We start from the raw sequence: 13,345 nt of genomic DNA, 5'->3' as shown, positions 1-13,345 counted from the left end.
GATGACCACATTGAGGGCCAATTCTAGAGTTTAGTTTTGAATCTGTTGAATTCGGAGTGCTTTTGAGAATGTTTGTTAGATAAATGGGTCTAACACTTACAGCAAAAATCAGGCTAGAGAAACAAATTTGTTATCACTTGACATATGTGTGGACATATAGAAGGAAAGGAATAGAGTCTAAAATTGAGCCTACAACATTGAACGACTGAAGAGAGCCACTGATGGTCTCTGAGAAGGATCAGACTCAGAGGTAGGAGCAAAACCAGGAAAATGTGATGACAGAGAAGCCAAGGGAGAAAGTTCAGGCAAGGGAAAGCACTTGAGTATTGAATTCAGATGAAAAGTCAAGTCGTGGGGACTAGGAAACACTTCAGAATTTAACAAATTGGAAGTGACTGGTGACTTTATTAAGAATCCATTTAGTAGAAAGTGGGGGCAGAGACCAGAATTGAATGTACTGAGGACTCAGGAGTTAGGGGTTTGTGGGAGGCAGAAATGATGATATTCACCAAGACACAGAAATGTACCAACACCTCACTAAAGAATACAGCATCTTTTAATACTTGGTGCTACTCTGGACTCTGTTTCATAAACAGGAGGATGTGTGAAATTATTTTCATTTTCTAAGGGCTGAAGATGTCAGAGACTGTACCTCCTTACTAGATTGCCAGAAAGAGGGATTTTGGAAACTCTAGCATTTCAAATTGGATTGGACCACTGTTGTCTTGTCTTAGACTTCATTTGTTTTAGGCCTAAAGAAACGTAACTGTTCCCAAAGTCGAAATATCTTGTTTGATCCTACTTAAGGATGAATTGCTGGTCCTTGTAGGGGCGTGAACACGTCTATTTTCATGAGCTTAATTGATGTCCTATCAAACTTTGTGATACAGAACACTGGGAATTTCCCCCGGGACTGCAATACACTCTTAAATTTTCCGTGTGCCGTTTCTCCACAGATCGCAAGACAGCAGCAGCAGCTTCTGCAGCAACAACACAAAATCAATTTGCTTCAGCAGCAGATCCAGGTCAGAAATCATAATTTCATACGGACTTCCAATTAAGAAGTAGATTTTGTTTCTCAGATGGCCTCACTGAAGTGAGCTGCAGAATTAAATCTACTTTCAGCCCAGTCATGACATGTGGCCCCCCTGTGTCGGGAGAATCTTGCCTGTCACGGGAGTGGCAGAATCTTGCTTGTGTTGAGGAGTGTCAGGGATAGCAAGCTGGTGGCAATTTTTATCTTACACTGAAAGGAAACTTTTGTGGAGAAATGTTTCCTTGTCTTTATTCTTTAATGTTGAAAACAGGCATGTAAATGTTGTTAATGGGGGAGGCTCCCAGGAACCAAAGCAGAGAGGCATCACAGGTTTTCTGTTAGCCATGGCAGAGAGAACTTTTTCCAGTAGGCTGAAGCGTCACACGGATTTAAGGTGAAAATCAGGGAAGGTAATGATTTTGTGTTCAACTCAAATTTCACCCTTATACTGCCTGGAGAAACCAGGACTGACTGAGGGCTCTGTAACTTCCGTATTTTTCTTCTGTGAAAATTTGCATCGATGAGAAGCAAAGCTGCTTGGGGTAGCCTCGTGCCACCACTTGCTTATGACACACACTTTGACACAATCTGTTTCCCTTTCTGAATACTCCTTTTCTGAAAGCACTTGTTTCATAGAGTACTTATGAGGATTTAGTAAAATTGTGGATAGAGAACTTCAGTGTAGTTTCAAGGCATAAAGTAAGTGGTCAGTATATGTTTGCTGTGACTAGGAAGAAGAAGATATATCTTACTTGACATCATCCATCTTAAAACAGCTGTTAGATTTGCAGTTAGAATTCCATCATTCTCTTGAAGCTGTATCTTGAGAATCTAATAGATTTAAGTGTAAATATCAAAGATGACAGAAGCAAACATGTCAAAATGATTTCATTTGCATGCTTCTCATATTTAGGCTTCTTTGACAAAAAAAATTCATCCCCTTTTTTTCTAACTGGGTCAGCTAGCCTTAGTTTCTACACTGTGGATTATATAGCCAATCATTCGTGTTCATCTGAGATTTTAATAAGCTAGTCACAGCTTTTAGTGAGACAGAGAAACAGCATCAGTGAAATATCGCAGCCAAGACTCTTTGCCTTCCTTAAGTATGAACAACAGATTTCTAATGTGATATTGTCTATCTATCTGGAGTATGGTTATTCATTCAGTGCTTTAAAACTATTTATTGGGTTTGGTGTTTAATCTAAGCTTACTGACTTGGGATATAACTTTAGTTGATGGTACCAAGTGAGCCACACTTCAAATGATTTGGTTATTGAAAACTGAAGATAATAGAATTATTATGGCAATTTCTCATTATAAATCAGATAAAATTCCATAGTGAGCGATGTGGGCCTTTACAAGTCACTTGGTTTCACTGTAATTTGATGAGGATACCAATAGTTTTGTTTTTATAATTTTTATGAGATTGAGATTGTCTTTTGTTAAATGGAATCGCAAAACTATATGCAAACCCATATTATAAATGTGTGGAAGGGTCAATCAGCTGTATTTTCTGACCATTTAAATTGTTCAATACCTTAGTACTTTTTTGGAATTATTCCGTAATTATGACCGCTGTGTTAATGGTGTGGATTTAAAACATTGTCATAATGTCAACATGTGGAAATTGGTAGATTTCTTGCTCCAGAGCTTGGAGCATTTTAATTTGTAAGTCAGAGCATTTTTTTAAATGAAGTGCCTTAAACTGTTCTAGAAATGATATGACTTCGTTATGATATCACATGACTCTCTTCTAGTGAGCGGGAGCCAGCTGTAATGGCTTGCTCAAGATCACGTGACTTAGAGATAGAACTAGGGTTAGTAAAGCAAAGTTTTCTGACTGTTGGTAGAAATTTTGCTGAGTATGAGGATTTTAGAAGCTTAGAATTTCTATTTGATCGAAATATTACCCTTCTGTCCTCCACTAGTTAACAGGATAGGAAAAAACAAAAAACAAAACTGGTAGTTTCTAAAGGAAATAATGTCACACTGCTGGCAATTTGGGGGAAACATTAAGAGATGTACGGTATTATATCTGTGTGTTCTCTTTCCCGTGTTAGTACAGATAAATAATACTGACAGAGTCAAAACGCATCAAGCTATTTTTTTTTTTTAAAGTCTGGGAATGTTTCAGGTAAGAAATAAGTACTGAGCAAGAGTGACAGTCTGAAAGGAATCGATTTTCATAGCTTCTAGTATACTCATTAACTAAAAGAATAGTTCTAAAGTATATTTTATAAATTGTTAAAATATATTATATTTTATAAGCATATATATAATAAGCATATATAATATAATTATATATTATAAGCAAAAATAAACAAATGGGACCTAATTAACCTTAAAAGCTTCTGCACATCAAAGGAAACTATTAGCAAGGTGAAAAGACAGCCTTCAGAATGGGAGAAGATAATAGCAAATGAAGCAACAGACAAACAACTAATCTCGAGAATATACAAGCAACTCCTACAGCTCAACTCCAGAAAAATAAATGACCCAATCAAAAAATGGGCCAAAGAACTAAATAGACATTTCTCCAAAGAAGACATACAGATGGCTAACAAACACATGAAAAGATGCTCAACATCACTCATGATCCGAGAAATGCAAATCAAAACCACTATGAGGTACCATTTCACACCAGTCAGAATGGCTGCGATCCAAAAGTCTACAAGTAATAAATGCTGGAGAGGGTGTGGAGAAAAGGGAACCCTCTTACACTGTTGGTGGGAATGCAAACTAGTACAGCCACTATGGAGAACAGTGTGGAGATTCCTTAAAAAACTGGAAATAGACATGCCTTATGATCCAGCAATCCCAGTGCTGGGCATACACACTGAGAAAACCAGAAGGGAAAGAGACACGTGTACCCCAATGTTCATCGCAGCACTGTTTATAATAGCCAGGACATGGAAGCAACCTAGATGTCCATCAGCAGATGAATGGATAAGAAAGCTGTGGTACATATACACAATGGAGTATTATTCAGCCATTAAAAAGAATACATTTGAATCAGTTCTAATGAGGTGGATGAAACTGGAGCCTATTATACAGAGTGAAGTAAGCCAGAAAGAAAAACACCAATACAGTATACTAACGCATATATATGGAATTTAGAAAGATGGTAACAATAACCCTGTGTACGAGACAGCAAAAGAGACACTGATGTATAGAATAGTCTTATGGACTCTGTGGGAGAGGGAGAGGGTGGGATTATTTGGGAGAATGGCATTGAAAAAAAAAAAAAAATTTGGAGCTGTCTTACAAACACTCAATAGTTATGAAAATCACAATATATGTAAATTATTGAGAAATTGTTCAAACAGTTATGGGAAGCACTGATGTAGTGGCATGTGTAGAAATAGAAGATTAAAAATATAGAAGACATCCTTTTTGTTCCCCATATAAATCCTTAACCATATTTCCTTTTAAGAAGTTTTTCTCTCCCTTTTCTCTAATTCCTCCTTTTTTTGGCAGTATAGGAGAGGGAGGTAGAAGATTAAAAATCAAACCTGTTATGGTAGAAGGCAAATTAAATTTATAACAAGTATTTTTCACAGCCTTAGTTTTAAAGTCTATTTTATCTGATATGAGTATTGCTACTCCTGCTTTCTTTTGGTCCCTATTTGCATGGAAAATCTTTTTCCAGCCCTTCACTTTCAGTCTGTATGTGTCCCCTGATTTGAGGTGGGTCTCTTGTAGACAACATATGTAGGGGTCTTGTTTTTGTATCCATTCAGCCAGGCTTTGTCTTTTGGTTGGGGCATTCAACCCATTTACGTTTAAGATAATTACTGATAAGTATGATCCCATTGCCATTTACTTTATTGTTTTGGGTTCAAATTTATACACCGTTTTTGTGTTTCCTGTCTAGAGAATATCCTTTAGTATTTGTTGGAGAGCTGGTTTGGTGGTGCAGAATTCTCTCAGCTTTTGCTTGTCTGAAAAGCTTTTGATTTCTCCTTCATATTTGAATGAGATCCTTGCTGGGTACAATAATCTGGGCTGTAGGTTATTTTCTTTCATCATTTTAAGTATGTCTTGCCATTCCCTCCTGGCTTGAAGAGTTTCTGTTGAAAGATCAGCTGTTATCCTTATGGGAATTCCGTTGTGTGTTATTTGTAGTTTTTCCCTTGCTGCTTTTAATATTTGTTCTTTGTGTTTGATCTTTGTTAATTTGATTACTATGTGTCTTGGGGTGTTTCGCCTCGGGTTTATCCTGTTTGGGACTCTCTGGGTTTCTTGGACTTGGGTGATTGTTTCCTTCCCCATTTTAGGGAAGTTTTCAACTATTATCTCCTCAAGTATTTTCTCATGGTCTTTCTTTTTGTCTTCTTCTTCTGGGACCCCTATGATTCGAATGTTGTAGCGTTTAATATTGTCCTGGAGGTCTCTGAGATTGTCCTCATTTCTTTTAATTCGTTTTTCTTTTATCCTCTCTGATTCATTTATTTCTACCATTCTATCGTCTAATTCACTAATCCTATCTTCTGCCTCTGTTATTCTACTATTTGTTGCCTCCAGAGTGTTTTTAATTTCATTTATTGCATTATTCATTATATATTGACTCTTTTTTATTTCTTCTAGGTCCTTGTTAAACCTTTCTTGCATCTTCTCAATCCTTGTCTCCAGGCTATTTATCTGTGATTCCATTTTGATTTCAAGATTTTGGATCAATTTCACTATCATTACTCGGAATTCTTTATCAGGTAGATTCCCTATCTCTTCCTCTTTTGTTTGGTTTGGTGGGCATTTATCCTGTTCCTTTATCTGCTGTGTATTCCTCTGTCTCTTCATCTTGTTTAAATTGCTGATTTTGGGGTGTCCTATCTGTATTCTGGCAGTTTGTGGAGTTCTCTGTATTGTGGCGTTTCCTCGCTGTGTGTGGGTTTGTACAGGTGGTTTGTCAAGGTTTCCTGGTTAGGGAAGCTTGTGTCGGTGTTCTGGTGGGTGGAGCTGGATTTCTTCTCTCTGGAGTGCAATGAAGTGTCCAGTAATGAGTTATGAGATGTCTATGGCTTTGGGGTGACTTTGGGCAGCCTGGGTTCAGGATGGGGAGCGTATGTATACCTGTGGCGGATTCGTTTTGATGTTTGGCAAAACTAATACAGTGTTTCAGGTTTAAAAATAAAATAAAATTAAAAAAAAACAAGTATTATTATTAAATGAATTTCTGTTGATGAATACATAATCAATGCTCATGTAAGAATTTGCTGTAGATTAAATTTTATTTGATATCTGAAAATACGTATGTAATATATTTTGAATTTGATCAACTTTTTTCTTAAGCATGAGGCTTTAAGACCTTGTAGAAATAAACATACCACTTACATTATTCATCCTTCTTGAATTTTTTAGATATTTTATGCAATTGTTCCTTTCAACCTTAGAAAAAAAATACCTTTTATTTCCTTTATTGATATAATAGTGGACTACAATGTAATTAGTCCAAAAGTAGGACAGGTTTTACAATTTTTGTTTCAACTGTAAATATATAAGACATTAACTTGCTGCACATATTAGGAAAGACATGCAGTAAATACATTAGATGGGTTAACCAGATCTGTGAGATAGATTAGATTGAAAGGTAAGAGAGCAGAATGAATTTTCATACTTGATAGCTACAGTAACAGGAGGGTGATGTTTCCTAAAATTCTCCTCATTCTTTTATACTATCTCTTTAAAGTAGAAGTTAACTTAGTCATCTTTATTCCATTTGAAGTATATTTCACTCAACTTAAACATAGAGTAAGTCTGTTTGTGTGTGTATGAACATTCACATATGCTAATGACCCAGATTATTTAAAATATTTCTCTTGACCTTTTAATTATATATTTTTTCAACTCAAGATGTACAAGAACGGTGGTAAGTTCTACTCCATAGTTATTTATTGAAGAGAATACCATAAGGATTGGCAAATTAGTTTATTTCATTACTTAGGAGCAATTCTTTATGAACTGTTTTTATCTCTTTAAAAAACAACCTCAGCTCTAAAATTGCATGATCTTAATTGGGTTGAAAACTCAATCAACATTACTTCTTTATAAAGACTTTGTAGAGTCATAGTCTTCAAAATTTATTCACATAACTGACTCATGAGGTTTAAAGGAAGAATTAAGAAAGCTTTCTGTCATCTTTGGAGGATCATAAATCAATTCATTCTACCAATAAAATCATGCATAATATCAAAAACATCCTATCTTCCTTTAAGAACCTTGTGTCTTTATGAGATCCTTAATTTTAGGAACACTAAGAAAGTTTAATCTTGTTTTTCTACTGTTTAACAGTGCTCTTCTTTAATATTTTTGTTTATTTTCCTTAAAAAAGAGTATTTTGTACTTTTATTTACTATGTCTAGCTAACTTTTAATGCATATTATTATATAAGATGAACTTCATAAATATTTCAGAGAAAAATATCCTTATAGGTTTTTTGAGGGTAATTTCTTTTTCTTTTGCTGTATTGGTTATACTGTAATGCCCAGCTTCAGCAATTTTATTTTTTGACTCATCTCTCTTTTTATAATAAATCAGCTTGTTTCTAATACTTCTAGGTGGTTTATGTTTCTAATTATGGTCCTAGACCAGTGGTTCGTCTTGACCTGATTCACTGTTACCAAAACCTTTTAAAGTAAATGAATGAGTGAGCTCTAGTCAGTATCCATTATGGCAATAAACTGAATGTTCCTAGAGACTTGTTTCCTTTTTGTTTTGAAGCTTTGTGTAGGACATGGTTTCTACAGCTATGGGTGTGGGGATGGGAAACAGGGCCTAGCTTTAAATTTCTTACCCTTTTTCAGTAATACTTAAAGGAATTTAAGATTCTTATTAGCATCTTAGGGGGTAGGTTCAACTACATGCTCTAGTATGAAACTGACTTAAGTATTTTTAGAGGTTAATTTAAAGATATTGTACTTCCTTTCAAATGCATAATTTCATGATTACCAAATGGAAGCTCAGTGTTTAAACTTATATTTGTTGCATTCTCTCTTCTGATAAACTTCTCCAACTATTGTTCATTGTATTCTCTTGGGAGCAAAGAATTGGTATTTAATAACCTGTGTCATTATTTTTGATTCATAAAGTAAGCACATGCAAGACTTATAGTAGCTTTGGGAGACTTATTCTGTTTAGGACTAAGCCAGTTTCTGTTATTAGCTGTTCAATGTGTATATTCCATTGTATGTATGAAAGAGCTTGATTCTTTGGGGGTTATAAGATTATATAACTGTATGAAATTTAAGTGTATTAAATGCTTAAACAAAAAGATAAAGAGGAAGTTCTTTGGATTTTGACATACTCAGATTCAGATTCTCCATCTTTATACCTCATCTGCTGGGTGATCTTGGGAAAACTGCTCAATCCTTCTGAGTTTCATTATTCTGGTTTATTAAATGGGGATTATAGTACCTAAGTCACACCTAGTTAGTGTAAGGATTAAATGGCATTATCCTTGCATGCAGTGAGCACACAATGCTAAAGGTTTTTTGCCTAAGTTTTTAGAGAGAAAAACTTCTTTCTGTTTTTCTCATGATGGACAATTTAATGAATATTTCTAGCAAGAGAATAATTTATAGAAAAAACAGTATAACCTACATGGCAGCAGCCACTGAAAACTGTAAGTTCTCTGTTCCAAATTTATATGATTTTTCGAACTACAACAGATTTTTAGAAAGCCTTTATTTAGACACATCTCTCATTTTGACATTTGTAAACTGAAACCAAGTAAGGTTAGAAGACTTTCCCAATGTCACATAAGTTGTTACTTGCGGAATGATGGCTGGATTCCAAGTTTCTCGAGTCTTGGTCCAGTTCATTTTTATTTTACTGATATTCTACCATGTAAGGTTTAATGGCCCAAAGTTTTTAAATGAGTTTTCTTTCCCTGGGAACTTATTCCTACAAAGTAAAAATATATCTTGACTTATATACAATTGAATGATGAAGTTGCAGTCATAGGCTCAACCAATTTGTGATAAAGGTTTCATTTTATTGGAGCCAGAGTTCTCTGAGCTCATTAAGAGTTTTGGTAATTCTCGATAAATTATTATGCAGAAGGAAATCCATTCAAATATTGTATTGAAAACATAATAATGTTAAAGGTGAAATAATAGTACCTGCCTGACCTGCTGATTTATGATTTCTTTCTCTGAGTGTGGTAAGCTGGAAGCATTTTACCCCCCCCTCAACAATACCCCACACACATGCATGAGCACAAAGAGATTGCAAAGTAACCTTGTCTCTTTAGGAAACTGGAAATGCCAAGAATAAACGCTGTATAATTAAGGTAGCATTTCAACCAGAGAAGGAAATGTGTTAACTCCTTGAGCTCTGAGTAATGTTTTACTCTATGAAATAAAATGTACCGCACCTGGAAGGGTATATTCTTGGCATTCAGATAGATTTTTTTAGAGGAGAGAACCTGAGAATACAAAGTAGGAGCTTTAAGAATGATTTCCCTCTCTTCCTTGTACTGAAGGAGAACTTCCTGTTGAGAAGATGAGTGTCCTGAGAGAGCAGTGATGATAACTGCAGGTCTGTCCTTTACTCAGAGGGAGCCACTTTAGAATCCTTACAGCGTGGGCATGTGTGCTAAGTCGCTTCAGTTGTGCCTGGCTCTATGCGACCCCATGGACTGTAGCCCGCCAGGCTCCTCTGCCCATGGGATTCTCCAGGCCAGAATACTGCAGTGGGTTGCCATTTCCTTCTCCAGAGGATCGTCCTGGCCCAGGGGTTGAACCTGAATCTTTACAACTCCTCCATCGACAGGTGAGGTCTTTACCACTAGTGCCACCTGGGAAGGCCCTTTCAGCATTCTATTTTTTTTAAAAATACATCTCATGGCCATTGCCTAATGATAGAGTTTCAATAATTGATACTATTTCTTGATCTGGACAAAGCTGCCTTTGTTCATAGAGATACAGATAGATAGATGTGCATATATCCCAACCCAGGAATCAAACTGGGGTCTCCTGCATTGCAGGCAGATTCTTTACCAACTGATCTATCAGGGAAGCCCATATGTATTTTACTTTTTATTAATGTTACATGTGCCTCATGGCTAAAAGAGTACCGGAGAATAATGACAGCCCTCCAGAGCCCAGGCCTCTGTACTGTGCCCACCTTTTTACTCAGAAGGCACCTCCTTACAATCTGCTTTTATTTTTAATAACTTCCTATTAATTACGTCTGTATATCAAATGGACTTTCTCTAGTGGCTCAGAGAGTAAAGAATCTGCCTGCAATGCAGGAGACCAGGGTTCGATCCCTGGGTTGGGAAGATATCCTGGAGAAAGGAATGGCTGCCTACTCCAATATTCTTGCCTGGATATTACAATGCTGTTTCTGACTTATCAACTTTACATATCATTAACTTGGAACTGGAAGACATAGTTCTGGTATTGCAAGAACTATGCAGTACCAGAGGCTGCAAAGGCTGCAAAACCAGCAGCCTTTCCTGATCCCTCCCTTCACCCCGTAAAATAGTTACACATGTCATTGAAGTTCTTCTAATAGATATTTTAAAACTTTAGTTAACTTACACCTCTTTTCTCATTCAGTCAGCTATAAATAATGTCTCAGCATTTGCCTTGTTGCATGAAGATGACATCTCTCTTCTCTTACACCTAAAAGTGCTGATTTCTGTTATTTGAATGTTTACTCTAAATATATATATAATACATATGTGTATATATGTATATACAGCTGGGCTTCCCAGGTAGCTCAGTGGTAATGAATTTGCCTGCCAATGCAGGAGACACAAGAGATGCAGTTAAATCCCAGCTCAGGAAGATCCCCTGAAGAAGGGATTGTCAACCCACTCCAGTACTCTTTCTGGGAAATCCCATGGACAGAGGAGCCTGGTGGGCTACAGTTCATGGGGTTGCAAAAGAGTCTGACATGATTTAGTGACTAAACAACAATACACACACACACACACACACACACACACACCTATTGTGCTTTATGTGTTGGTTAATCCTAAAGATTGAAATCAATGAATGATTTTTATGTTAAAATATGAGACTACCTATTTTTCTTCATAGTCTAATAGGATGCTCCTCATTTCATTTCTGTGTAGCTTTCAACTTTCCAATTGCCTTTTCGTTAGCCTTTCTTCCTCATGTTATTTGCCTTATCATCTCCATAATTTCTCAAGAATAAACAAGACCTCCACAATCCAATTTTCCTTGATACCTGTTTCAAGGCAGGTTCTTTTGCTTTCATTTAAACTAGTTAGTCCTGCCGACATTCTAGGATGTCCCTTTATGGTTCTCCAAGGGGGATAAATCACTCTTTCCTATATTGTCCTCCTTGGTTTACCTCATTCTCTTGGTCCAGAATCACATCAGATATAAATCACAGATCGGAATCACATCCAGATATAAAGTTTTTGGCATAAAAAGTTCTAAATGTACACATATGTAATAATGCTCCATTTTACCCCCCTTCTTGATTGGTAGTTTGGTGCAAGTAAAATTGTAATTGAAAGTAATTTTTCTTATATTTTAAATTCATTGATTCATCATCTGCTAGCATCTATGAGAAATACAGTGTTGATCTGATGTTTCTGTTGGTGAAGACCAATATTTTCCCTTTCTGAAAACTTTTAGTATCTTCTATTTACTGTGACATTTCATTGTAAATGAAAAAATCAGATATATATTGATATTTTTGTTATTTATTTTGTAAAAACTATGAATCTTTATTCTAAAGTTATATTCTTTTGATCTTATTTTATCCCCTTTATTTTTCATTTTTTTCCTGAATCTCCTATTAGGCAGACATTGTATTTTCTGTGTTAGTAACTATGTTTCTTATTGTTCATATTTTGTTCTGTTAATTTGTTTTTCATTTTAGGTGATACCTACACTTTATCTCCTAAAATTTTTAATTGGATCTTTGAGAAATTGCCTTTTTAATTTCAATGAGAAACTTCTTGTTTTCTGATAATTTCTTCTTCAGGTTATCCTATTGTTTAATGGATTATTTCTCCTTGAATATCTCAGGGTATGCAAATTAGAGGGTTTAACCAAAAAATTAAGTTCTCATTTCCTCAAATTATCTTTTGTCTCCTTTTCACCAAGTTGCTTATCTTGATGTTACTCTTTCAGCTTGAAGTTCTGCTTGAATTAGAAAATGATTGTTATACATCCAGATTCAAGGATGAGACAAGAAGAAGTAGACTGGGAACACTGACTTTAATGGACTGGGAACACTGACTTTAATGAGGTTTTATCAAGAGGTGGGCACTGGTTTAGAGAGAACAGAAAGCTAACCACACATAACATAAATCCTGTATGTGGGTACACAAAGGTCTTTTTTCTGGGATTCCAGTGATCATGCGGACTATCTTATGTTTCCTTGGACTGTTCAGTTTCTGTTGGGGCGGGGGACACTGTGGTGTAGTTGGGGAGGGTGAAAGTTACTTTCAAATACAGCAAGTTCTCTATATACGAATGAGTTCTGTTCCAAGAGCGTGTTTGTAAGTCCAATTTGTTCGTAAGTCCAACAAACTTTAGTCCGGGTACCCAACTTACACAATCAGCTATGTAATACTTTACTGTAATAGGTTATAGTACTTTGCACACAAATCATATATAAAAAGCAAACATAAAAAATAAAACATTTAAAATCTGATAGTACAGTACAACAGCTGGCATACAGGGGCTGGCATCAAGTGAACAGATGAGAAGAGTTACTGACTGGAGGAGGGAAGGGAGGTGAGAGATGGTAGAGCTGAAGGATCATCAGCAATAAGAGATGGAGGTAAGCTGAAATTCCACTCAAGCCTAATGTTGATGGCACAGGTTCTGGTTCTTTGCTGAATTCAAGTCTGTGTACTCACTTGAAAAGACAATGCAGTGATGTTTGGGTAGTAGCTCTTTTTTTCTCATCATAGATGACATGGTAGCACTGGATCATATTCTGAGTGACAGCTACAACCCTTGTGTACCATTCTACATTCACATCCTGCGCTTCAAAACCTAACAGTGCCTCATCAAATAAAGAAAATCCCCTTGCCGTTTCCTATGTCATGATCTCTTTGATTCTTCAGTTACTTCTTCTTCCTCTCGTCTCTCCACTCTCTCACTTTTGTGCTTGGGTGCTACTTAGCAGTACCAGCTACATCACTGATGCTTGAACACGTGCTTTTGGACATCCGGGGCTTGAAATAAAGATGCTGTACTAGTGTACTTTCTACAGTACCATAAAGTACACAAAAGCACAGCCACGTGAGAGTGCACGCCAGACCCCTGAAACAACTTACTTGATTGGAAAATGCAAATGCACATTCTCATCTATGAA

General features: G+C 36.2%; 1 protein-coding gene across 10 annotated transcripts in view; it reads left to right on the top strand.

Annotated features, from left to right (window-relative positions):
• The window catches only part of SOX5 (SRY-box transcription factor 5), a 1,162,090-nt gene that overhangs the window by 915,913 nt on the left and 232,832 nt on the right, over window positions 1–13,345 (top strand). For all 10 annotated transcript variants that reach the window (XM_055571976.1, XM_055571993.1, XM_055571999.1 and 7 more), the window contains one exon: window positions 957–1,025. In XM_055571976.1, coding sequence (XP_055427951.1) covers window positions 957–1,025 — 69 coding nt within the window. The remainder of the gene's footprint in view (window positions 1–956; window positions 1,026–13,345) is intronic.

This window comes from Bubalus kerabau, chromosome 1 (assembly GCF_029407905.1).
Source record: "Bubalus kerabau isolate K-KA32 ecotype Philippines breed swamp buffalo chromosome 1, PCC_UOA_SB_1v2, whole genome shotgun sequence".
Lineage (NCBI taxonomy): Eukaryota > Metazoa > Chordata > Mammalia > Artiodactyla > Bovidae > Bubalus > Bubalus kerabau.
Note: the sequence above shows the minus strand (reverse complement) of the source record. Positions and strands in the feature narration are given on the sequence as shown.